Source organism: Rattus norvegicus, chromosome 3 (genome assembly GCF_021556685.1).
Source record: "Rattus norvegicus strain SHRSP/BbbUtx chromosome 3, alternate assembly SHRSP_T2T, whole genome shotgun sequence".
In the NCBI taxonomy this organism is placed as follows: Eukaryota; Metazoa; Chordata; class Mammalia; order Rodentia; family Muridae; genus Rattus; species Rattus norvegicus.
In genome coordinates this window covers 71418392-71442768 of record NC_141536.1, presented here as the reverse complement: position 1 = coordinate 71442768, position 24377 = coordinate 71418392, and the positions used below count along the sequence as shown (strand labels likewise).

General features: G+C 35.5%; 1 protein-coding gene and 1 pseudogene across 1 annotated transcript; both read left to right on the top strand.

Moving 5' to 3' along the window:
* Or5j12-ps1 (olfactory receptor family 5 subfamily J member 12, pseudogene 1) lies at positions 3510–4429 on the top strand (annotated as a pseudogene).
* On the top strand, positions 21760–22698 carry Or5be3 (olfactory receptor family 5 subfamily BE member 3). Its single transcript, NM_001000671.1, is given in 1 exon segment — positions 21760–22698. A coding segment is annotated over 1 exon segment (939 nt).
* Positions 22699–24377: the final 1679 nt, after the last annotated feature.

Here is a 24377-nt window from a genome sequence, read left to right as displayed (position 1 = left end):
CCAAGAAGTGCATGCTGATAGGAGCCTAAAGCAGCTGTCTTCTGAGTGGATCTGCCAGGACATGTCAACTACAGAGGCGGAAGCTCACAGCCAACCTTTAAACTGAGAATAGGGTCCCTATTGGAAGAGTTAGAGAAAGGATTGAAGGAGCTGAAGGGGTTTGCAACACCATAAAAACAACAATAGCAACCAAAGCTCACAGGGACTGAACCACCATCCAAAGAAGACAGACCCATGGCTCCAGCTGCATAAGTAACAGAGAATGGTCTTGTAGGGCACTAATGGGAGGAGAAGCCCTTGGTCCTGCCAAAGCTCAACCACCCCAGTGTAGGGGAATGTCAGGGCAGGGAGGTTGGAAGGAGTGTATGAATGGGTGCAGGACTACCCTCATAGAAGAAGGGGAAAGAGGGATGGGATAGGAGGATTATGAATGGGAAACTGGGAAAGGTGATTTGAAATGTAAATAGAAATATCTAAAAAAAGAAATAGAATCAATAAAAATGAGAGATTAGTGTCAATGAATTGCAAAATTTCATTCTTCATCTTGTTTACAAAAGAATTACAGAATTGATTCTATGTTATCATGTGCTCCTATAATTATATCTGTTTTACTCCTTTCCTTGGCTGTATATACACTCTGCACAAAAGCTACACTTTCTAAGTGTAGATAGCAAAAAAAAATAGCACAAAAATAACTCACACCAGTATTTATAATGGTTTATTTTCAGCTTCTTAATAGGTTGGAGGTTTCGATATTTAAAGAAGCAGACACAGGAGAGTTTTCCATATGTTTTGATTTGTATACCAGTGGGTTTAGTCAAATTTATATTAAGACAGTCTAAAAATTAAACACTACACTAAACATCAGTTATGCACACAAACAATTCTTCCTGTCATAATTTCTTTAACACTACAACCACTTGCAGTAGATAGGCATGGTCCCCAGTAGAGGGAGGGAGCCACTCATCCATCTCCAAGTTTTAAAACCAGAAATGTTCCTGCAAACAAAAGACAGGGACAAAAAATGAAGCAGATACTGAAGGAACACCCATCCTGGGACTGCCCCACCTGGGGATCCATCCTGCCATTATGTTCTTGACAGTGCTTTAAGTCCCTGAAGAAACAAAGAGAAACTTTTAGTATCTAGTACATTATAGTCTTTGAATACAAAGTTTACTCCAGGAATGGTTCCATTTTCTCCAAGGCAAATATATAACAAATTAAAATTATCTGAATTTGTCTCATAACACTATATTAATGATCCCACTCATATTTTCATTTAAGGGACTCTGTGACTGTGGTTTTCTTATATGTAAGGATAGATTTCAGTTTCAACCTTGCTACTTGAGATCTTTGTCATTTACTGAATTCAGGCATCATTTTAAATATAAGAACTTCTAGTGTTCTGTTTTAATTTTTGTTTGAGATAGTGATAGAGAAGCAATGGAATACATAGTCCTAGGTCCTTACATGGGTTGAGATGTTGAATTGTTTTTTCTTCTTTTACGTGTAAGCTAAATTTACTTATCTGATTATTATATATACAATTCTATAGTTCAGATACAATTTTAAGAATTAAGATTATATGTTGAGATTTTAATCTGCTTGACTTATCAAATGGCAGAGGGAAGATAAGTTTTAAATTACCATCTACTTCTTTGCTTTAAGTACATTTTTTCTCTTTCTCTATATAAACATCAAATATGTTTTACAGTTACAAACACACACACACATATGCATGGACTCACACACATGAACTGCTCACACAACACACACACACACACACACACACACACACACACACACACAAACCCCTGATGTGTTAAATTACATCTAATCTGCATTAAGGTCAATTCATATCATTAAGTAACAATTACTGTTCGAATAGAAATAGTTACTGTTTATAATTACATTATAGTTCATTGTAATATAGATATGATATAATCTATTTTAATTGTTTAATCCTCTTAAACTGTGGCACTTGTCTGAGTTTTAATCATAAGTGACAGGAACTGCAATATGATGACAGCAGTGTTCAAAATTAATTGCACTTTACATGATGTTATCTAGTTATCTACAAGAAGGACTACTAAGGTCCAATGAAATTTACTGTGTCACTTATGAAATACACCCTCTGCTCTGATAGAAATTGGTGAGAACAGCAGGGTTCAACTCCACCTGTGACTGGTATTTTTGCATAATTCCCTTTTTTGTAGTTTTATGGTTTCTAAATAAGCAAGATAAAAAAGACATAAATAAGTTAAACCAAAATTATATGTTGGAATTACTGGGACCCACTGTACTCAAAACATCACTTGCATTATAAATCCTGCAGAACAATTAATGGGAGACACTTGAATCAATTTTAAGACGTGTAAGGAAACAATCTATACATCCTACTATGGGATCAATAGTATGGAATGTCATTTAGAATAACTATAATGGCATATTTATTTGAATCTTCAAATTATACATAATACTTAAGACTATAATCTGCATTGTGGATATAGAAGTGTAAACAATCCAAAACAATCATCCAATCAACCAACCAAATCAAACCCAAGAATATTAAAGAGTATTCTTGATAATAAACAGCTAATACTTTATTTTATATATCTTTGTATTTGTGAGGTATACAGGAAGAAAAATTAAGTTTCATAGAAACACTGAACTAATTGTTCAAAATGTATTTGTAAAAATAATTGAGGCTTTTCCTATTGTAAAAATTTGGTTGCACAATAAATAAAGTTTGTAAAAATTGTGTTCAAATTTTAAGTATTTGAGTTAGTTTTAAACATTTATTTTGATATGAAAAATGAAAGTTCCTCAACATCAGAATCCTGAGTCTGTGTGTAAGAATGATTGCATACATGCTGAGTTCTAGATGTCTGCCTTTGACACAGTTAAAAGGGAAACAAACAAGTTCAAGGGACTTTGTAAAAGACTTAATTATCATTCACAAGGCACACAAACACACAGATATACATACAGGCGTGCATGTGTGCACACCTGCATGTGCACATATATATACACAAAGACAGAGAGACAGAGAGATTGAGACAGGGAAAGAGACAGACATAGAGAAGGAATTATTTATGAAAATCTAAGATTAATGTCGTTATAGGCAATACATCATTGAATAAGCTTCATAATGATTGCAAACACGTTATTCCACTCAGCTTCTATCTGACTAAAATCTCTCACTTTTTGACATATAGTACGGTTATATGTATATTTTTGTTTAAGCCTATTAATGTCTATTAAAATGATAAGATGGGAATACCAAAATGGAAACCAGGATTAAATTTCCAAGATCACTTATTCATTTTTTACACAAGGCACTAACTCTCCTTAGTGGGAACTTTTCCTTAGTTTTTCTGTGACTAAAAATTGCATTTTAAGTATATTTAGCTAAAACACCTGCATTTACTTTATCTAATAATGGGTATTATTAACAGAAAGCAAACTTACAGCTTATTAAACACTATAAACTTTTAAACTTTATTTACATGGCAGATGTCAACATCACATTTGTTACTGATTTTTATCTTTTTGGGACTGACAGATCATGATGAACCCAAGATATTTCTATTTATATTGTTTCTTTTGACCCATATGATTTCATCATTGGATAATATATGAATGTTCTTTCTTATTCACACAACACACAAACTCCACATACTTATGTACCACTTTCTTAGCTGTTTGCCATTTGCTGATGCTTACTGTTTTCAGTATTTGCACCCAAATGCTACTGAACTTTTTTCGTAAAAGAGAGATTACCACATCCTCTGCATTCACACTGCAATAATTTCTGTTTTTATCACTGCTTACAGAAGAGGGATTTTGCTTGTTGCAATGGCTTCTAACCAGTGTTTAGCCATCATGAATCAATTTCTCTATAGAGTGGCTATGGCTAAAATAATTTGGGTTGGGCTGGTGTTAGATTCGTGCAAAGAAAGTGTAATCAATTCAGTACACATACAATTGGTTTAATGAAGCTATTCTTCTGTGGGCCAAATATCATCAGGAACTTCTGCGATATTTCTCCACTGCTGAAGCTGTCCTGTTCACACCTCCATTAATTGTTGCTTTTGGTCTTCATGACCATAATTGTTATGAGTACATTCTTGACTGTGATGATCTCTTGCATCTTCATTGTTGCTGCTGTCCTGTGAATCCACTCAGCAGCAGGTGGAAACAAAGACTTCTCTCCCTGTGCCTCCCATCTTACAGCTGGGAATTTGCTCTATGGCTCTATCAGCTTCAGTTGCATTCAATTAAATTTTTGCTACTCCTTAGAGCAAGAGATGGCAGTGTCACTCTAGTGATTCCTATGTTGAACCCACTGATTTATAGATTTAGGATCAAGGAAGCAAATGACACTCTAAAATGGCTTGTGTTGATTTATAACAATGAGACAGAAAAAACTGATTTAAATAATATCGTTTATAAAAAATCAGTAAGGCTAAAAATAATGTATTTTAGTGTTTCTAGAAGTGTAATTCTATGTGCAAAATATATATTCAATAATATTATAGCATAAATGTATGGGTGGTATTTTGTTGTCTAACACTAAACTCTGACCTAGGGCACTTCTCCGAGATAATTGGTAATAGTTTCATTCTCCCACATGAATTCAAATTCATAAAAATATGTATATTTCTGATATATATATATACATATGCAATCATGTAAATATACAGAGATATTAGTAAGGATACTATAAAAGAAAACATAAAAATGAAAAATTACATTTACAAGAGCTATAGCATATTTACTTTTTGAAAAATATAATTTTCACACACCCAAAGTGTTGATATTTGATTTATCTAGAACATAACCAGATATGTGTTTAAAATCTTTCCTTGATTATTTATAGTCTAATATTTAAAGTAAATATGCTGCCTTAAAAGTACCTTCAAGATCCAAAGGCCATCTGATAAAACACTCAGTATCACACATAAAAAGCTATAGGATGATGTCATTATTCAGGTGAAGGCAGGTACAGGATAGAATGAGGTATATCATTGGACGAGAAGGAAGGATGGGCAGAAGAAAAGTTTTAGAGGAGGAGGAGACTGGAGCGAGAAGAGGAGGAGGAGAAACCAAGAGAACTTGGAGGTAGACATTAAGATTTCTCTCTTCAGATTTATAGGTTGATATAAATATTCTTAAGAGATGGATATGTACAGGATTTTGTATATCTAGACAAGCCAACTGTATCTTACCTAGGTGGGCAATTATATCTTATCAACTGGATCAGAGGTTATTGTGTTTTATGTTCTTTCATGTGGCAATTTAATTGAGTTTAAGAGAGTGTGGTGGTTGGACATACTGGGCCACCATAGAATTGGGATGTTTATGTCTGGCATGGTGGCAACCTGCCTTTGGGACTAGATGGATAGAGAGATTGTTGCTGGACTCAGAGAGTCACCATTAGCAGTGTGATATGATATGGATCTTAGTGGGTTAGATGCTTTCTTGACTGAAATGAAAATATCTAACAGATGCCATGTGACACTATGGTATGGCTCTAGTGCGAGTTAAAAGAAGTTTGGTGTGTGTGTGTGTGTGTGTGTGTGTCTGTCTGTCTGTCTGTCTGTCTGTCTGTGTATGTGTGTGTGTTACCACAACAAGAGGCTCTCTTTTGAGTTGTTGGCCAGAGCTTTCTAGAGGACACCCAAAACATCAATCCTATTGCTGTTGCTCTTGGTAATGGTCCAGAGGGATCTCTATATTGATAAGGATTCAATAAACTTTAGGAACAGAATCCAAAGAGTTCTGAAATATAAGTGAACTGACTGCTTTTGCCTAAGGAATTGCTCCATGGTATCAAAGGCATTACGCATGCATCTATAGGGGGAGACACTAACAGTCTGATCTAACTAGGATGCTCATGAACCACATTGACAACAAGCATGGTACGGTAACCTTATACATCCAGTAATGGCTCAGAAAATTTGACAGTAACAGACATCCTTATACTGGACGTAATATCTCTTTAGTAAGAGAGATAAGTGCTTGATACTGGAAGCCTAATCATTCAGTAGTGGTATAATCATGGTTATTAGAAGAGAATATACAATGACTACTTTACTAAACTAATATAATGTCTAACAAAAATCTATTTAAGAGTTAAGTATAATCTTTAGCCCTCATCAAGGAAACTTCTCTTTGCAACAAAGGTAGATTGCTACAGAAAACCACAGCCAATCAATATGCAGAATTGTTGAGCCAAGTCCCAGTGGAACGTTGGGCAAGAATGCACAGAAAGTTTGTAAAAATCAGTGGATCAGAAATTTTGCTGAAATATTTTGTTTCCTAGGGGTCAGATGCTCCACCCATAAAATCTCAGTAATACGACTGCCTAAACATGAAAATAACAAGGACATTACTAATAAACATGCTGATCTGGTTGGAGAAACACCCATGATTCCTCAAATCAAAACAATTATTAGCAACTGAGAAAAGCTAGAGAGGGAGATATGGTCTAATGCTTTGAAGGGCACATCGATGAGTCTTCCACTACCAAATAGTCAGCCATGAAAACATACATAAAAATAACAATATATGGACTCACCAGGTGATATTTGAAAATATGTATGCATACATGTATGTTTGCATGTATGTAAGTATTATAACAACAACAACTAATGGAAAAATAACAATAAAGGTGAAGGAGATCAGGGAAAGATGAAAAGGGAAAAGATGAAGTTTGTGAAGTAAGGAAAGGAAATGGAGTGATGTAATTTAAATATTAAAATAAAAATATGACAATTAAATTATATGGTGATTAAGGTCCTGTCCTTGAGATCACAGAATATTGCGAGCATTTATTAAATAAATAATTTTCCAGAAAAATACTGTATAACATTTTCCCTTGAAAATAATTATTTTAGCAAAACTGGTCATAATATGTATCTTATATTAATATGTTTAAATAATTATAGATATCGAAGTTGTTATTCTATTTTACTACACCTGCAGACCCTAAAATATACAGGTTAGCTTCTCTTTCCCAACCCATCTTGCCTGCTTGCTGAGCCCCTGGGAGAAGTCAAGCTGCCCTAAGTACCCTGCTATCAAGGGAGACCTACATTCTCCTGCCATCTCTCTTCTACCTTCATAAGACTCCTGAAATTTACAGGAAAGCTTCCTTTCTCCCATTTACAACTTCAATGATTTCTGAGTCTTCTGGGCCAAGGCCAAGCTGCTCTCAGTAGCCTGCTATCCCATAGTGACTTCCATTCTCCAACCACTTCTCTCTTCACCTTTATCAGACTTATTGCACCAGAACCATATAAACCTGCCATACTTGTCTCAAACATCCAAATACCAAAGCAATCCAAATAGCTAAAGGCCCTTGAAAGAACATAATCAGTGAAAGCAATGGCAACATATCACCTTCAGAACACAGGTATCAGACTACAGCATGCCCTAACACAACTGAAGAACAATTAAGTGATCTTAAATTCAATCTTACAAAGATGATAGAGGACTTTAATGAAGAAACAAATAAATGCCTTAAAGATGTACAAAGAAATATGATTAAAAGGTGACGGTGATAATTAAAACCACAAGACCTGAAAGTAGAAATAGAAGGAATAAAGAAAACACAAACTGAGTAAATTCTAGAGAAGAAAATCCAAGAGAAGAGAACAGGAACAACAGATACAAATATCACCAACAGAATACTGAAGATGGAAGAGAGAATCTCAGGTGTAGAAGATACAATAAAGAAATTGATGCATCCATCAACAAACTGATAAACCTCAAAAATTCCTGACATAAAGCATCCAGAAAATCTGGAATGTTATGAAAAGAACTAACCAAAGAATAATGGGATTAGAAGAAGGTGAAGGCCAGTTCCAAGGCCCAGGAAATATTTTCAACAAAATAGTAGAAGAAAATTTTACAAACTTAAAGAAAGATATGCCTATGGACATATAAGAAGCTTATAGAAAACCAATTAGAATGACCCAGAGAAGAAAGTCCTCCCTCAAATAACAATTAAAATACTAAATTTACATAACAAAGAATATTAAAATCAGCTAGGGAAAAAGGACAGGTAACATGTAAAGGGAGACCTATCAGAGTTACACCCTACATTTCAACAGACTATAAAAGCTAAAAGGGCCTGGATAGATATCTTGCAACCAATAAAAAACTCAGATGCCAACACAGACTACTCTGCTCATCAAAACTCTCAATCACCATAGATGGAAACACAAGATATTTCAAGACAAATCCAAATACAAACAATATCTATCCACAAATGCAGGTCTATAGAAAATACTAGAGGGAAAACTCTAACCAAAGAGAGATTACTATATCTAAAAAGACACAGTAAATAAGTAAATAATTAATTACATACCAGCAAAATACGGGAAACACACACAATTGAGCGTCTGACTGCTAACCACAAGTGCACACATGTGTACATACACACACACACACACACACACACACACACACATCTCCAGCATAAACATAAGAGGAAATAACAATCATTGGTCATTAATACCTCTCAACATCAGTGAACTCAATTCCCCAATAGAAAGGCACAGACTAACAGAATGGATGGAAAAAGGCGATTCATCATTATTCTGCATACAGGAAGGACATTACAGCAAAAATGTAGCTATTACCTCAGAGTAAGGGTGTAGAAAAAATTTTTCCAAACAAATGGACCCAAGATGGAATCTGGAGTTGCCATTCTAATATCAATAAAACTGACTTTCAACCAAAATTAACCAAAGAGACAGGGAAAGACACTGCATACTTTTCAAAGGAAAAATCCACCAAGATGTTATCTCAATTCTAAATATCTATGTCATAAACACAGGGACATTGACATTTACAACAGAAACAATGTCAAAGTGAGATAGCAGGTCAAATCTCAAATATTAGTAGTCAGAGTATTCCACACCCACTATTACCAACTGACAGGTCACATAGACAAACACCAAACATAGAAATAATAAAACTAACACACATCAATCAAATGGACCTAATAAACATGTATAACATATTTCACCAAAAGACAAAAGAGTATACACTATTCTTAGTACCTCATGGATCCATCTAAAAAAGTGTCCATATACTTGCTCACAAATCAATCTTTGCAAATATGAATTAACCAAGACAAATCAAAATGAAGTTAATATTTTTAATTATTTATTTATTTTTACAACTCCAGATTTTATTCCCCTCCCGATTCACCGTTTGATTGTTCCACATTCTATAGCTCCTCCCTCCCACCCCCATCTCCACAAGGATGTCCTCACCCCACCAGACCTCTAAATTCCTGGGTCCTCCAATCTCTTGAGGTTTAGATGCAGCTTCTCTGACTGAACTCAGATCTAGAGGTCCTCTGATGTATATGTGTCAGGGGCCTTATCTCAGCTGGTGTATGTTGCTGGTTGGTGATCCAGTGTCTGAGAGATTTCAAGAGTCCAGTTTTATTGAGACTACTGGTCCTCCTACAGTATTGCCTTTCTCAGCTTCCTCCAACTTTTCCCTATTTCAACAGAGGAGTCAGCAGCTTCTGTTTATTGGTTGGGTGCACATATCTGCATTTGACTCTTTCAGCTGCTTGGTGGGTCTTTTTGAGGGCAGTCATGCTAGGTCCATTTATGTGAGTACCATATAGTCTCAGTAGTGGTGTCAGGTCTTGGGGCCTCCAGCAGAAAGATAGGGCACTGAGTGAGGGATGGGGTTGCTCTCCCACAGTCAAAAGTCTGACTCATAATTCTCCCTGTCTGAAGAAAATTCAGGGATGGAAATGGAGAGGAGCCTGAGGAAAAGAAGGCCATGTGACAGGCCCAAAGTGGGATCCAGATCAAGAAAAACACTTTTTCAGTAGCTCTATCACCCCTAAAGAAATAGAAGCAGTCATTAAAAGTCTTCCGAGAGTAAAGATTCCAGGACCAGATGGGTTTAGTGAAAAATACTACCAGACTATTAAAGAATGGCTAATATCAATATTCCTCAAATTATTACAGAAAATGAAAACAAAAGGAAAATTACCAAACTCATTCTATGAAGCCACAATCACCCTGATACTTAAACCACCAAAAAGGAACAAAGAAGCAGAATTTCTATTTTTCTTGTGAATAATGATACAAAAAACTTAATAAAATTCTTGCAAACTGAGTCCAAGAACGTGTCAAAAACATAATACATAAAAATCAAGTAGACTTCCTGCCAGGAATGAAGAGATGGTACAATGGAAATCCATCAATATAATCCACTATATGAACAGAGTAAAGAAAAAAAAATACATGATCACCTCATTAGTTGCTGAAAAAGCCTTTGACAAAGTCTAACATCACTTCATGTTAAAAGCAATAGAAAGATCAGGGTTACAAGGCACATATCTAAACATAATCAAAGCAATAAACATCAAGTCAATACCCAACATCAAATTAAATGGAGAGGAGCTTATAGCAATTCCACTAAAATCAGGGATAAAACTACCCATATACTATGTATTCAGTATACCACTTGAAGTTCGAGCCTGACCGATAGGAAAACTAAAGAAAATCAAGTGGATACAATTTGGAAAGGAAGAACTCAAAGTATTACTATTTGTAGACAATATGATAGTATACACAAGCTACCATCAAATATTTACCATTGCACTCCCCTAGTTGAAAAATATCTTCAGCAAAGTGGCTGTATACAAAATTAACTCAAATAAATCAGTAGCCCTGACAAAGGGTTAAAAAAGAAATTAGGGGAAACAAACCCTTTAAAATAGCCACAAATAATATAAAATATCTTGGTTTGATGCTAACCAAGCAAGTGAAAGAACTATATGATAAGAACTTCAAGTCTCTGAAGAAAGAAATTGAAGAAGACCTCAGAAAATGAAAAAATTTTCCATGCTCATGGATCAGAAAGATTAAGATAGTGAAAATGTCCAACTTAACAAAAGCAATCTACATATTCTATGCCAGCCCCATCAAAATTCCAAGTAAATTTTTTATAGATCTTGAAATAGCATTTAATGTCGTATGAAAAAAAAAAACAAAACCGTATACTCAAGACAATCCTGTACAATAAAAGAAATTCATTAAGAATTAAGATCCCTTAGCTAAAACTATCCTCAACAATAAAAGGACTTCAGGGGGAATCACTATCCCTGAACTCAAGCAGTATTACAGAGCAACAGTGATAAAAACTGCATGGTATTGGTACAGAGACAGACAGATAGTCAAATGGAACAGAAGTGAAAACCCAGAAATGAACCAACACGCCTATGGGCACTTGATTTTTGACAAAGGAGCCAAAACATCAAATGGAAAAAAGATAGCATTTTCAGCAAATGGTGCTGGTTCAACTGGAGGTCAACATGTAGAAGAATGCAGATTGACCCATGCTTATCACCCTGTAAAAAGCTTAAGTCCAAGTGGATCAAGGACCTCCACATCAAACCAGATACACTCAAACTAATAGAAGAAAAACTAGGGAAGCATTTGGAGCAGATGGGCACTGGAAAAAAAATTCCTGTACAAAACACCAATGGCTTACGCTCTAAGATGAAGAATCGACAAATGGGATCTCATAAAACTGCAAAGCTTCTGTAAGGCAAAGGACACTGTGGTTAGGACAAAACGGCAACCAACAGATTGGGAAAAGATCTTTACCAATCCTACAACAGATAGAGGCCTTATATCCAAAATATACAAAGAACTCAAGAAGTTAGACCGCAGGGAGACAAATAATCCTATTAAAAAAATGGGCTTGAGAGCTAAACAAAGAATTCACAGCTGAGGAATGCCAAATGGTTGAGAAACACCTAAAGAAATGTTCAACATCTTTAGTCATAAAGGAAATGCAAATCAAAACAACCCTGAGATTTCACCTCACACCAGTGAGAATGGCTAAGATCAAAAACTCAGGTGACAACAAATGCTGGCGAGGATGTGGAGAAAGAGAAACACTCCTCCATTGTTTGTGGGATTGCAGACTGGTACAAATATCCTGGAAATCAGTCGGGAGGTTCCTCAGAAAATTGGACATTGAACTGCCCGAGGATCCAGCTATACCTCTCTTGGGCATATACCCAAAAGATGCCCCAACATATAAAAAAGACACATGCTCCACTATGTTCATTGCAGCCTTATTTATAATAGCCAGAAGCTGGAAAGAACCCAGATGCCCTTCAACAGAGGAATGGATACAGAAAATTTGGTACATCTACACAACGGAATATTACTCAGCTATCAAAAACAATGACTTTACGAAATTCGTAGGCAAATGGTTGGAACTGGAAAATATCATCTTGAGTGAGGTAACCCAATCACAGAAAAACACACATTGTATGCACTCATTGATAAGTGGCTATTAGCCCAAATGCTTGAATTACCCTAGATGCCTAGAACAAATGAAACTCAAGACGGATGATCAAAATGTGAACGCTTCACTCCTTCTTTAAAAGGGGAACAAGAATACCCTTGGCAGCGAATAGAGAGGCAAAGATTAAAACAGACACAGAAGTAACACCCATTCAGAGCCTGCCCCACATGTGGCCCATACATATACAGCCATCCAATTAGACAAGATGGATGAAGCAAAGAAGTGCAGGCTGACAGGAGCCGGATGTAGATTGCTTCTGAGAGACACAGCCAGAATACAGCAAATACAGAGGCGAATGCCAGCAGCAAACCACTGAACTGAGAATAGGACCCCGTTGAAGGAATCAGAGAAAGAACTGGAAGAGCTTGAAGGGGCTCGAGACCCCATATGTACAGCAATGCCAAGCAACCAGAGCTTCCTGGGACTAAGCCACTACCTAAAGACTATACATGGACTGACCCTGGACTCTGACCTCATATGTAGCAATGAATATCCTAGTAAGATCACCAGTGGAAGGGGAAGCCCTGGGTCCTGCTAAGACTGAACCCCCAGTGAACTAGATTGTTGGGGGGAGGGCGGCATTGGGGGGAGGGTGGGGAGGGGAACACCCATAAAGAAGGAGAGGGGGAGGGATTAGGGGAATGTTTGCCCGGAAACCGGGAAAGGGAATAACACTCGAAATGTATATAAGAAATACTCAAATTAATAAAAAAAAAAAAAAGAATTACCATCCCTGACCTTATTCAGTACTACAGAGCAATAGTGATAAAAACTGCATGGAAATGGTACAGAAACAGACATGTTGATCAATAAAACCAAAGACCCAGAAATAAACCCACCAAACTATGAACACTGAGTTTTCAATAAAGAAGCCAAAACCATACAATGAAAAACAGAAATCATCTTCAAAAAGTGGTGCTGGTATAACTGGATATCTAAATTCAAATAGATTTCATATTTATATCCCTGCACAAAAATCAAGTCTGAATGTGTCAACGACATAAACATAAAACCAGATACATTAAATCTCATTCAAGACAAACTGGAAAATAGTCTTGAATGCATTGGTATAGTATATAATTTCCTGTGTAGAACAGCAGCGCCTCAGGCTCAAAGATCAACAATTGATGAAACAACCTCATGAAGCTGACAGACTTCTGTAAGGCAACAGACACTCTCAATCAGACAAACTAGCAGGGTAAAAACTGGGAAGGAATCTTCACAGATCTGACAGAGGACTAATATCCAAAATTTATAAAGAAGTGAAGATGATAGACACTAACAACCCAAATAATCCAAATTAAAAAGGATGTACAGCTTCCAGTTTTCATTTGCACCTTAGAAATGAACCTGTGCCATAGCTATCCACACCCCTACTTCACCCAGAGAGAGCATGTCTCCCAGGATTTCTGACAAACCAAGACCACAGGCACATAGGCCCTCAGAGGGAAAAGTTCCTGATAAAAGTACAAGCTAACAACAGATAACCAGATAGTGAGAGGCAAGCACAAGAAACTAAGGAACAGAAAACAAGGCAACATGGCAACATCAGAACCCAGTTCTTCCAACACAGTAAGCCCTGAATATCACAGCAGATCTGAAAAACAAGATTGTGATTTAAAATCATATCTCATGATGAGAATAGAGGACTTTAAGAAGGACATAGATAACTCCCTTAAAGAAATACAGGAGAACACAGGTAAAAAGGTAGAAGCCCTCAAAGAAGAAACACATAAGCACCTTAAAGCAATTCAGGAAAACATAACCAAACAGGTGAAGGAATTGAAGAGAACTGTTCATGATCTAAAAATGGAAATAGAAAAAGTAAAGAAATCACAAAGGAAGATAACCCTAGATATCGAAAACCTAGAAAAGAAATCAGGAGTCATACATGCAAACAACACCAATAGAATTCAAGAGATAAAAGAGAGAATCTCAGGCATACAAGATACCATAGAAAACATTGACACAACAATCAAAGAAAATGCAAAATTCAAAAAAACTCATAACCTAAAACATTTAGAAAATCCACAATGAAAAGACCAAACCTAAGAATAATAGGCAATGAGGAGAGCAAATATTCCCAAGTAACAGGACTAGTAAACATTTTCAACAAAATTTTAAAAAAAAGTTCCCTAACCTAAAGAAAGAGATGCCCATAAACAAAGAAGAAGCTTACAGGACTCCAAATAAATTGGAGCAGAAAAGAAATTCCTTCCACACATAATAATCAAAACACCAAGTATACAAAACATGAAAGAATATTAAAAACAACATGTGAACAAAGGTTATGAAACATATAAAGTCAGACCTATGAGAATTACACCAGAGTTCTCAACAGACTCTAAAAGACAGAAGATCCTAGGCCGATATCATATGGACGCTAAGAGAACACAAATCCTAGCCCAGGCTACTATATGGAGCAGTACTCTCAATTACTATAGCACAACTAAAATCTTTACAACAAAAAGAAGCAAATACAAGATTAGACGGCAGGAAACAATCAAAACCAGGGATGAAAACAAACAAATAGAAACAAAGAGAACTATTCAAAGAATCAACAAAAGCAGGAGCTGGTTCTTTGAGAAAGTCAACAAAATAGACAAACCCTTAGTCAAATTAACCAGAGGGCACATAAATAGCATCCAAATTAATAAAAATCAGAAATGAAAAGTGAGACATGACAACTGATACCAAAGAAATTTATAAAAGAATTGAGATCCTATTACAAAAGCCTATAGTCAACAAAACTGGAAGATCTGGATGAAATGAATAATTTTCTAGACAGATACCATGCACCAAAGTTAAATCAGGATCAGATAAATGATCTAAACAGTCCCATATCCCCTAATGAAATAGAAGCAGTCATTGAAAGTCTCCTATCAAAAAAAATCCAGGACCAGATGGTTTTAGTGCAGATTTCTATCAGACCTTCAAAGAAGCTTCAATACCAATACTCTTCAAAATATTCCACAAAAGAGAAACAGAAGGAACACTACCTAATTCTTTTTATGAAGCCACAATTTTGCTGATACCAAAATAACACAAAGACCCAAGAAAGAAAAAGAACTTCAGATGAATTTCCCTTATGAATATTGATGCAAAAATACTCAATAAAATTCCAGGAACTAAATCCAAGAATACATCAAAACCATCATTTACCATGATCAAGCAGGCTTTATTTAAGGGATACAGATATTGTCCAATATAGGGAAACCCATCAAAGTAATTCATTATATAAACAAACTCAAAGAAAAAAATAATTGTTTTATAAACGATTAAAAAGTATTTAACAAAATTCAATACTCCTTCATGGAAGAAGTCTTAGAAAGAACAGGAATTCAATTCCCATATCTAAACATAGTAAAAGTAATATTCAGCTAACCAGGAGTCAACATCAAACTAAATGGAAAGAAACTTGAAGTAATCCCACTAAAATCAGTGACTAGACAAGGCTACCTTCCACTCCCTACTTATTCAATGTGGTACTTTAAACCAGAGCAATTAGGCAACAAAAGGAGGCCAGTGGGATACAAATTGGACATGAAGAAGTCAAAATATCACTATTTGCGGATGATATTATAGAATACTTTAGTGACCCCAAAAATTCTACTGGAGAACTACTTCAGTTGAAAACTTTCAGCAAATTGACTGGATATAAAATTAACTCTAACAAAATGGTAACCTTCCTCCACTCAAAGGATTAACAGGTTGACAAAATATTAAGAAAACAACACTATTCACAATAGTCAAAAATAATATAAAAAATCTTGTTGTGACTCTAAACAAGCAAGTTAAAGATCTGTATGACAAGAACTTCAAGTCTCTGAAGAAAGAAACTGAAGATCTCAGAAGATGGAAAGATCTACCATGCTCATGGATTGGTATGATAAACATAGTAAAAATGACCATCTTACCCAAAACAATCTATAGATTCAATGCAATCTGCATCAAAATTCCAATTCACATCTTCACAGAAATAGAAAGAGTAATTCTCAAATGTATTTGGAACAACATACAATCCAGAATAGCAAAAGCCATTCTCAAGAAAAAATTAACCTCTAGGGGAATCATCATCCCTGAGCTCAAACTATACTACAGAGAAATAGTGATTAAAAACAACAACAAAAACCACGCGGTATTAGTACAGAGACAGGCAGGTAGATCAATGGAATAGAATTGAAAACCTAGGAAGGAACCCAAGTATTTATGGTCACTAGATCTTTGACAAAGAAACTAAAACCATCCAGTGGAAAAGAGACAATATGTTCAACAAATGCTGGCTTAAGTGGTGGTCAGCATGTATAAGAATGCAAATCCAACAATTGCTATCTCCTTATATAAGGATCAGGTCCATGTGAATCAAAGATCTCCAAATAAAACCAGACACACTGAATCTATTAGAAGAGTAAATATGAAAGATCCTGGAACATATTGGCACAGGTGAAAACTTCCTCAACAGAACACCAATGGCTAAGACTCTAAGATAAACTACCTCCAAATAGGATCTCTTAAAATTGCAAAAGCTTCTGTAAGACAAAGAACACTGTAAATATAACAAAATGGAAACCTACAGAATCAGAAAAGATCTTTACCAATTCTTCATCTGATAAAGGGCTAATATCCAGTATATACAAAAAACTCAAGAAGTTAGACTCCAGAGAATCAAATAACCATATTAAAAATGGAGTACAGAGATAAACAAAGAATTCTCAACTGGGGAATACCAAATGTCTGAGAAGCACCAAAGAAATGTTCAACACTCTTAGTCATCAGGAAAATGCAAATCAAAACGACCCTGAGATTCCTCCTCACTCTAGTCAGAATGGCTAACATCAAGAACTCAGGTAACAGCAGATGTTTGTGAGGATGTGGAGAAAGAAATAAGCTCCTCCATTGCTGGTGGGATTGCAAACTGGTACACCCTCTCTGGAAATCAGTCTCATGGTTCCTCAGAAAATTGGGCTTTGTACTTTTACTACCTGAGGACTCAGCTATACCAATCCTAGGCGTATACCCAAAAGATGTTCCAACATATAACAAGGACACATGATCCACTATGTTTATAGCAGCCTTGTATTTTAAGACAGAAGCTGAAACCCAGATGTCTTTCAACAAAGAAATGGATACAGAAAATATGGTACATTTACACAATTTAGTACTACTCAGCTATCAAAAACAATGACTCATGAAATTTATAGGCAAATGAATAGAATTAGAAAATATCATCCTGAGTTTGGTAACACAGATACAAAAGAACACACATGGTATGTACTTACTGATAATTGGATATTAGCCCTAAAACTCGGATTACTCAAGATTAAATCCACAGACCACATGAAGCTTCAAAAGAAGAAAGATCAAAGTGTGGATGCTTCAATCCTACTTATAAGGAGGAACAAAATAATCATGGGAGGTAGAGGGCATCAGGGATTTGTGAGGAAGAGAGGAGTGGGAGAGAAAAAAGGGGGGCAGGATCTAGTATGGGAAGAGACAAGATTGTTATACAGAGCGTTAGGAAATTCAACAGGGGTGTTTAGCAGTGGGGCAGGGGGAACCGGGGATAACTACCAGAAAGTTCCATATGCCAGAACACAAGAGGCTCCCAGCACCCAACATGGATGACACTAACTGAAATCCCCAACAAAGGGGAGAAAGAACCTGTAGAGACCGTACTCAGAGGTTTGGCACTGCTCCCATTTGAGGAATGGGCCCACCCACACTTCTTAAAATTTTAACCCAGAATTGATACTGTCTAAAGGAAATATAGGGACAAAGAGTGGATCAGAATCTGAAGAAAAGGCTGTCCAGAGACTGCCCGACCTTGAAGGAACTCCAGTGGAACAACTGGGACACAAACCCACCCACAGAAATTTTGAACCAAAATTAATGGTGTCTAAAACAAAAACAGGATGGGTGGTGGAACAGAAAGTAAAGGATAGCCCATCAATAACTGGCCTAACATGAGTCTATCCCATGGGCAATCACCAATTCCTGACTCTATTAATGTTACTCTGTTACACTTTCAGATAGAAGTTTAGGCTTTTCTGTGAGAGGCTCTACCCAGCAGCTGACTCAGACACATGCAGACACCCACATATAAGCAGTGGAGGGAATTTGGAAGAATGGGGGAAGGATTTCAGACTCCAATGAGGATAGGAACTCCTTAGGAAGACCAACAGTATCAACTAAGCTAGACCCTTGGGGCTTTCAGAGACTGAACCACCAATTAAAGAACATCCACAGACTGGCCCTAGGCCTCTGAACATACAGCATATGTGCAGTTTGGCCTCCATGTGGATCCAGAACAACTGAAATGTGGATTATCCTTAAAGCTGTTCCGTACATGTGGGATATGTTCTTCCAGGTGAGCTGCCTTGTCTGGCCTCATTGGGAGTGGACACATCTAGGCTCACAAAGACTTAAAGTATCACGGTCGGCAGATGTATCTAGCCTTGCAAAAGCATGAATTACCAAGGTAGGGGGAATACTCTGGAAGCCCCCACTTGCTCAGAGGAGAAGGGGAGGGAGGAGTGGGAAGAATGGTGAGAGAGGTTAGCTGGGAGGGTGCAGTGAGTGGGATATAAAGTGAGAAATTAAAAAAGAAAAATATATGCAAGTGACCCCTTTAGCCATATTACCAATACCACACACTATCTAGTGTATGCCTATATGCAGATGAAGATAAGTACACATATAGACTTCAAATTAAATCACCTCCATGTTTGTGTTTTCACTATATATATATTTATATATATAATTATTACAAATAACAAATAACAATATAGTTATAGAATGAGTTTTCAGTAGGTGATATACACTAAAATCATGTATAACACATATAAAAGGATAAATAAATCAATGTTAAAATAGAAAATAATTTGATAGAAAATACATTTTCTTTCCATTATAGTATTTCATTTTGGAAGTACACCAAGGTCCTTAATTTCCTCAGGGCTAACTGTAGCATTTTTAATGAATCCCAGCATTTACAGTGCCCTGGAGATTCTATTCCCCCAAAGGCAAAAAGCCAAATATAAACTCAACAGTAAGGAAATTTAGACACAGACCAACTCTGATTCTTCACATCAGGTAGGCATCCTGCTTGTAGATTGCAACACAGCATTTATTAATATAATTGACTTCCCACGTCTTCAAACTGATCAATGTCCCTAAGCAGTAAAATAATGTGATGCAAAGTGTTGTCATTCTGAGCATGCAATTCAGGAAACGGATTCAGACAAATATCTCGGTCTGTGTTCACTTCGATGGCACACTGTAAGCTTATTCTACATTTCCTCAGACAGCTATGCTTAATGGTGTTTATCTTTCTTATTTGAAAGTTAAAAAGGGAATTTAGTGGAAGATATCATTTCTAATCAGGAAGGTTTCCTATTAACTACTTTTTTTTTCTGAATTTGAATAAGGAAACCATAAAATAAAATTTAGCTTCATTAGATCAACTAAGTATTAGACTGGGATTTTCATTTATTGAAATAAACTTACTCTAAGCAAAAGAAAAGAAAAAAACATAGTCCAGACAAAATAGAAATTTTGTAAATTAAATTATCCATTATGAAATCACTGAAATTGAACAAAACCAGAAAATATCACAAATTCAGTTTCCTTAAAATAAATCTCAATAAGGACAAATGCTGAAAACCATTAAACCAAAATTTATTTTAAAATACATTAATCTAAAATGTGATTGTGAAGTTACTCATCACACATTTATTTTGGATTTATTTTCCATAATTTTAGTCTTAGACCAGGAATGCATATGTTAAGTGTGACAGGTTTTCAGGATGCTTCCAGGTAAATCTACAACTTCCCTTTGTTTGAACAGAAAGCTGCTTAGTTGTAAAAGATGCAGAGAGCTTTGGTAGAAATAATCCATCATTATAGACTTGTGTTTTCAATAAAGTATAGAAAGTGAATACTAATTTGCAATATTTTACTAGTTATTTAATAGCTACAGAGAAATTTGAGCCTCTGATCATCCTTTACTATAAAGGTCAGGGAAATGTCTTTCTCAGGGTAATTCAGGTACATTGATTGTGAAATATTATATTTATTGTTGTTCAGCTAAAATGAAGTTTCCTGTCAAACTTACGTGAAATTCTCTAAATTCTCTAAATTTATCTTATTAAATCTCTGCTAGGCCAGCATATTATATATTCCTAGAATTATTTCATTTAGAATATTTCGTAAACATTAATTTCTCACGTATTTTTGAAATGTTACAAAAAGCCAGTGACACTGCATATTTGAGGCTATATTTTAAAATCAAGTTAGGCTAATGTTCTGTCTTTTGTGAACTGAAAGATGGATCTGAAAGTCATCAAGTACGTCAATAGAGTACACATTCTTGCTTAAATATATTTGTAGCAATTATTTCAGAGGTCAAAGGACAGAAGATAAAATCAGCACATTATAAAAATATCTGGTGCAGGCTAACCCACACTTAAAGAGTAAACGCTGTAGCAAATCAGAGCATTTATGGTAAGTTCTATTTATTGCATGAAAGCCAATTTTGTCCAGCACTGGAGCAAGATAATTTAAAGAGATAAAATTCATGGAAATTCCTTTTTATTTCATAGTGCTGATTCCCTGAATGTTATTTTCTTTTATTATATACTACAAATTGAATCACATTTTCTATATGTCTGTATGTTTATGAAAACATACTTATGATTACAATCTACTTAATATATTTATATTATGTTTTACTCTTTAACTTTTCTAAATATGATACTGGATATTTTAGATGATTTTTATATTTAATATTTTAAATTTTATAAATTAAAAGGAAAGAAGTACAATTTCAGTCAAAAATACTATCTTAGTTACTTTTCTATTGCTGTGAGGAGACACCTGTCCAAGAGAACATTTTTAAAATTTTTTTTCATATATTATATGCAGATCATGGCTCTCTTCCTTCCAATTCTCCAAATTGTTAATTGACAAGAGAACTTTTGTTTATTTGGATGTTTTATTCTTCACAGTAAATGTCCACTACTGGAAGGTGAAGTTCTTCTGACTTATTCTTGTAATTTAGAATATTCTCATATCAAGACCCACTGGCTTAACTTTCTATCAGGAAACAAATTAGACTTGATTATTACTGTGTCTAACAAAGAGTGTTGCAGTTTCTGCAAGAATTTTCATTCATATAAGACACAATCCTATTTCCTTGATGTGAGCCAAGAAAAAAGTTTTTAAGAGCCAACTTTTCACACTTGGGTAATTTAAATATAATTTGGATTGTTTTATTTAATGATGAAAGCTTTGCAGATTTAAAAGATGCTAATTGAATGATTTCATGTCTATAAACTGTAATCTTTGGACATTTTTTCCCTCTTGTTACAGATCTCTTATAAAGGAGTCACATTAATGGCTGACAGAAATTTGACTGTGATAACTGAGTTTATCCTACTGGGCCTGACTGAGGACCCTCTACTGAATACTGTACTCTCTGTGCTGTTTCTCTTAATTTATGTCATTACTGTAGCAGGCAATTTCTGGATTATTGTGATAATTTTAGCTACTGCCCAGCTTCATTCCCCCAAATACTTTTTCCTTAGTCACTTGGCTTTCTTGGATTTCTCCTACTCATCAGTCTTTCTTCCCAAAATGCTGATAAACTACTTGGTAGGGCAAAACAGCATCTCGTACCAAGGCTGTCTTCTACAGTATTCCTGTGTCAACATGTTCCTGACTGCAGAATGCTTCCTCTTGGCTGCAATGGCCTATGATAGGTATCTTGCCATCTGCAGTCCACTTCACTACAGAGGTCTTATGACTCCCACGTTTTGCATCTACCTTGTATCAGCCTCTTATCTGCTAGGGTGTGCCAACTCCCTTACCCACTTGAGGAGCCTTCTCAATTTGACTTTTTGTGGGCCCAATGTCATTGACCATTATTTCTGTGACATTCCATTGCTCTTTCAGCTCTCCTGCTCTGATACCTATGCCAGTGAGGTTTTATTCGTTGTTCTTTCTGGTGCTACATCCATAACTACTTTTCTGATAGTAGTTAGTTCCTATTTGGGAATTCTTATCACTGTCCTAAAAACAAATTCTGCCAGGGGAAGTTATAAGGCCTTATCCACATGTGCCTCCCACCTAACTGTAGTAACTCTCTTCTATGGAACAGTGATATCTACTTACCTGGGAACCAGCTCAAGCTTCCCACAAGATACAGAAAAAATCTTATCTGTGTTTTACACACTTTTGCTGCCAGTACTGAATCTTTTAATATACAGTGTGAGAAACAAAGAGGCCAAAGAAGCCATGAGAAGGATGATTAAGAGAAAAATACTGTCTCAGTAAAATGGAGCTTATATGTTTAAGTCAAATTTATTAATTCTATAGACTATGTGTTTAAATGCCTAAATCAAGGTATTTTAAAAGACTTTTATGTTTAAACACACATTCATGTTAGAATTTTAATTTTAATGTTATTGAAAATATTATGTATTCACTATAATATTCATTATCACATATATTTGTGACATATATGCCACAATATATTATATATTATATTAATCTATTATAAATAATATATAATATTAAGTGATTGCAATTTCCTACTACATCCCTCAGCTACATTTCCTAGCTAGATCCCTCAGTTTGAAAGTTATTTTGAGGGCAGATTCAAATCACAAAAATTGCATTAATGTTACTGATGGAACATAGGTGAGGGCTTAAGTATGTCAAAAGAATATTGATGGAATAGAAAGCCAAGTTTGTTAATATTCATTGTGATCACATAAAGGATCCACTTTCTTAACAGTTACAGACACAATTACATATGTCTGTATATATAGTTTAATAGTAGAAGGGGAGACAGGGTAAATTTGCACAAAAAACAAATGATGTTTACTGAAAAACTAAAAGCAGATAGGAAGCATGCAGAGTGGTTGAATCATGCTACAGTGAGTTAGCGTTCCTGTCTTGTTCTCTAAAAACAGTAAAACTCCACATAGGAAGAATCATGGTACGTTCTCTTCTTTCTAGTGTGAAGATATCAAAAAGAGTGTATTATTGCCATATCTGTTTTCACAGACTTCTGTCTTAGGTACACATAAGGGTACTCTGACAGAAGTTTTTTGTGTTTTGTTTTTACTTTTGATTGCTGTTTGCCCTTCAGAATCTCATAAGTCTTCTTTTTTTAAACTAATTTCATGTTACTGATATCTACATTTCATATTTGTAATGCTCAAATTATGATTCTGAAAAATATAGTGTCCTTTATAAAAGATTGTTTCCTGGTTGGTGATCACCAACCAGGTAGCATACACCAGCTGCTATGAGGCCCCCAACAAATACACAATAGAGGATTGCCAGGTCTGGGTTCAATCAGAGAAGATGCTCCTAACCCACAAGAGACTGGAGGCCCCAGGGAGTTTACAGGTCTGGTGGAGTGGAGTGGGGACATCCTTGTGGAGACAGAGGTGTGAACAGGGAGAAGGTATGGGATGTGGACCAAGAGGGGAATAAAATCTGGAGTGTTCTGCTGTTCTGTCTAAACAAGGAAGCAAACACTAAACATGATATCAGACATATTTTAATATTAGTAATGTGATTGCAAAATAAAAGTTGTGTTCATGTGTCAAGAATAATAAATATAATCTCAAGTATTAGTGTATACAGATAAATAAACATCAAGTTTCAATTATGCCTATGAATTTTCATTTTTCATACAGCAAAAGTATAGACTTTTAACTTATATTAATAAGTTAAATAATCTTTATTTTATTGTTTCTACATATACCACAGTTTATTTCAGAATAGTTACATAGAAAACATTTGCATCACATCTCACCAAAATGCATGTTTGTAAGTTTACCCTGTAATAAATTTTCAAAAACAAATTAAAATAGTTCTCAGGTTACCCAAAGAGCCTTCTGAATAACAGCTCATCATTACACATCTTAAGTTGACTCATATATACACTCCATTTTAAATATTGAGTAGATAAGACTTTTAACCTGCAAAATGATAATCAA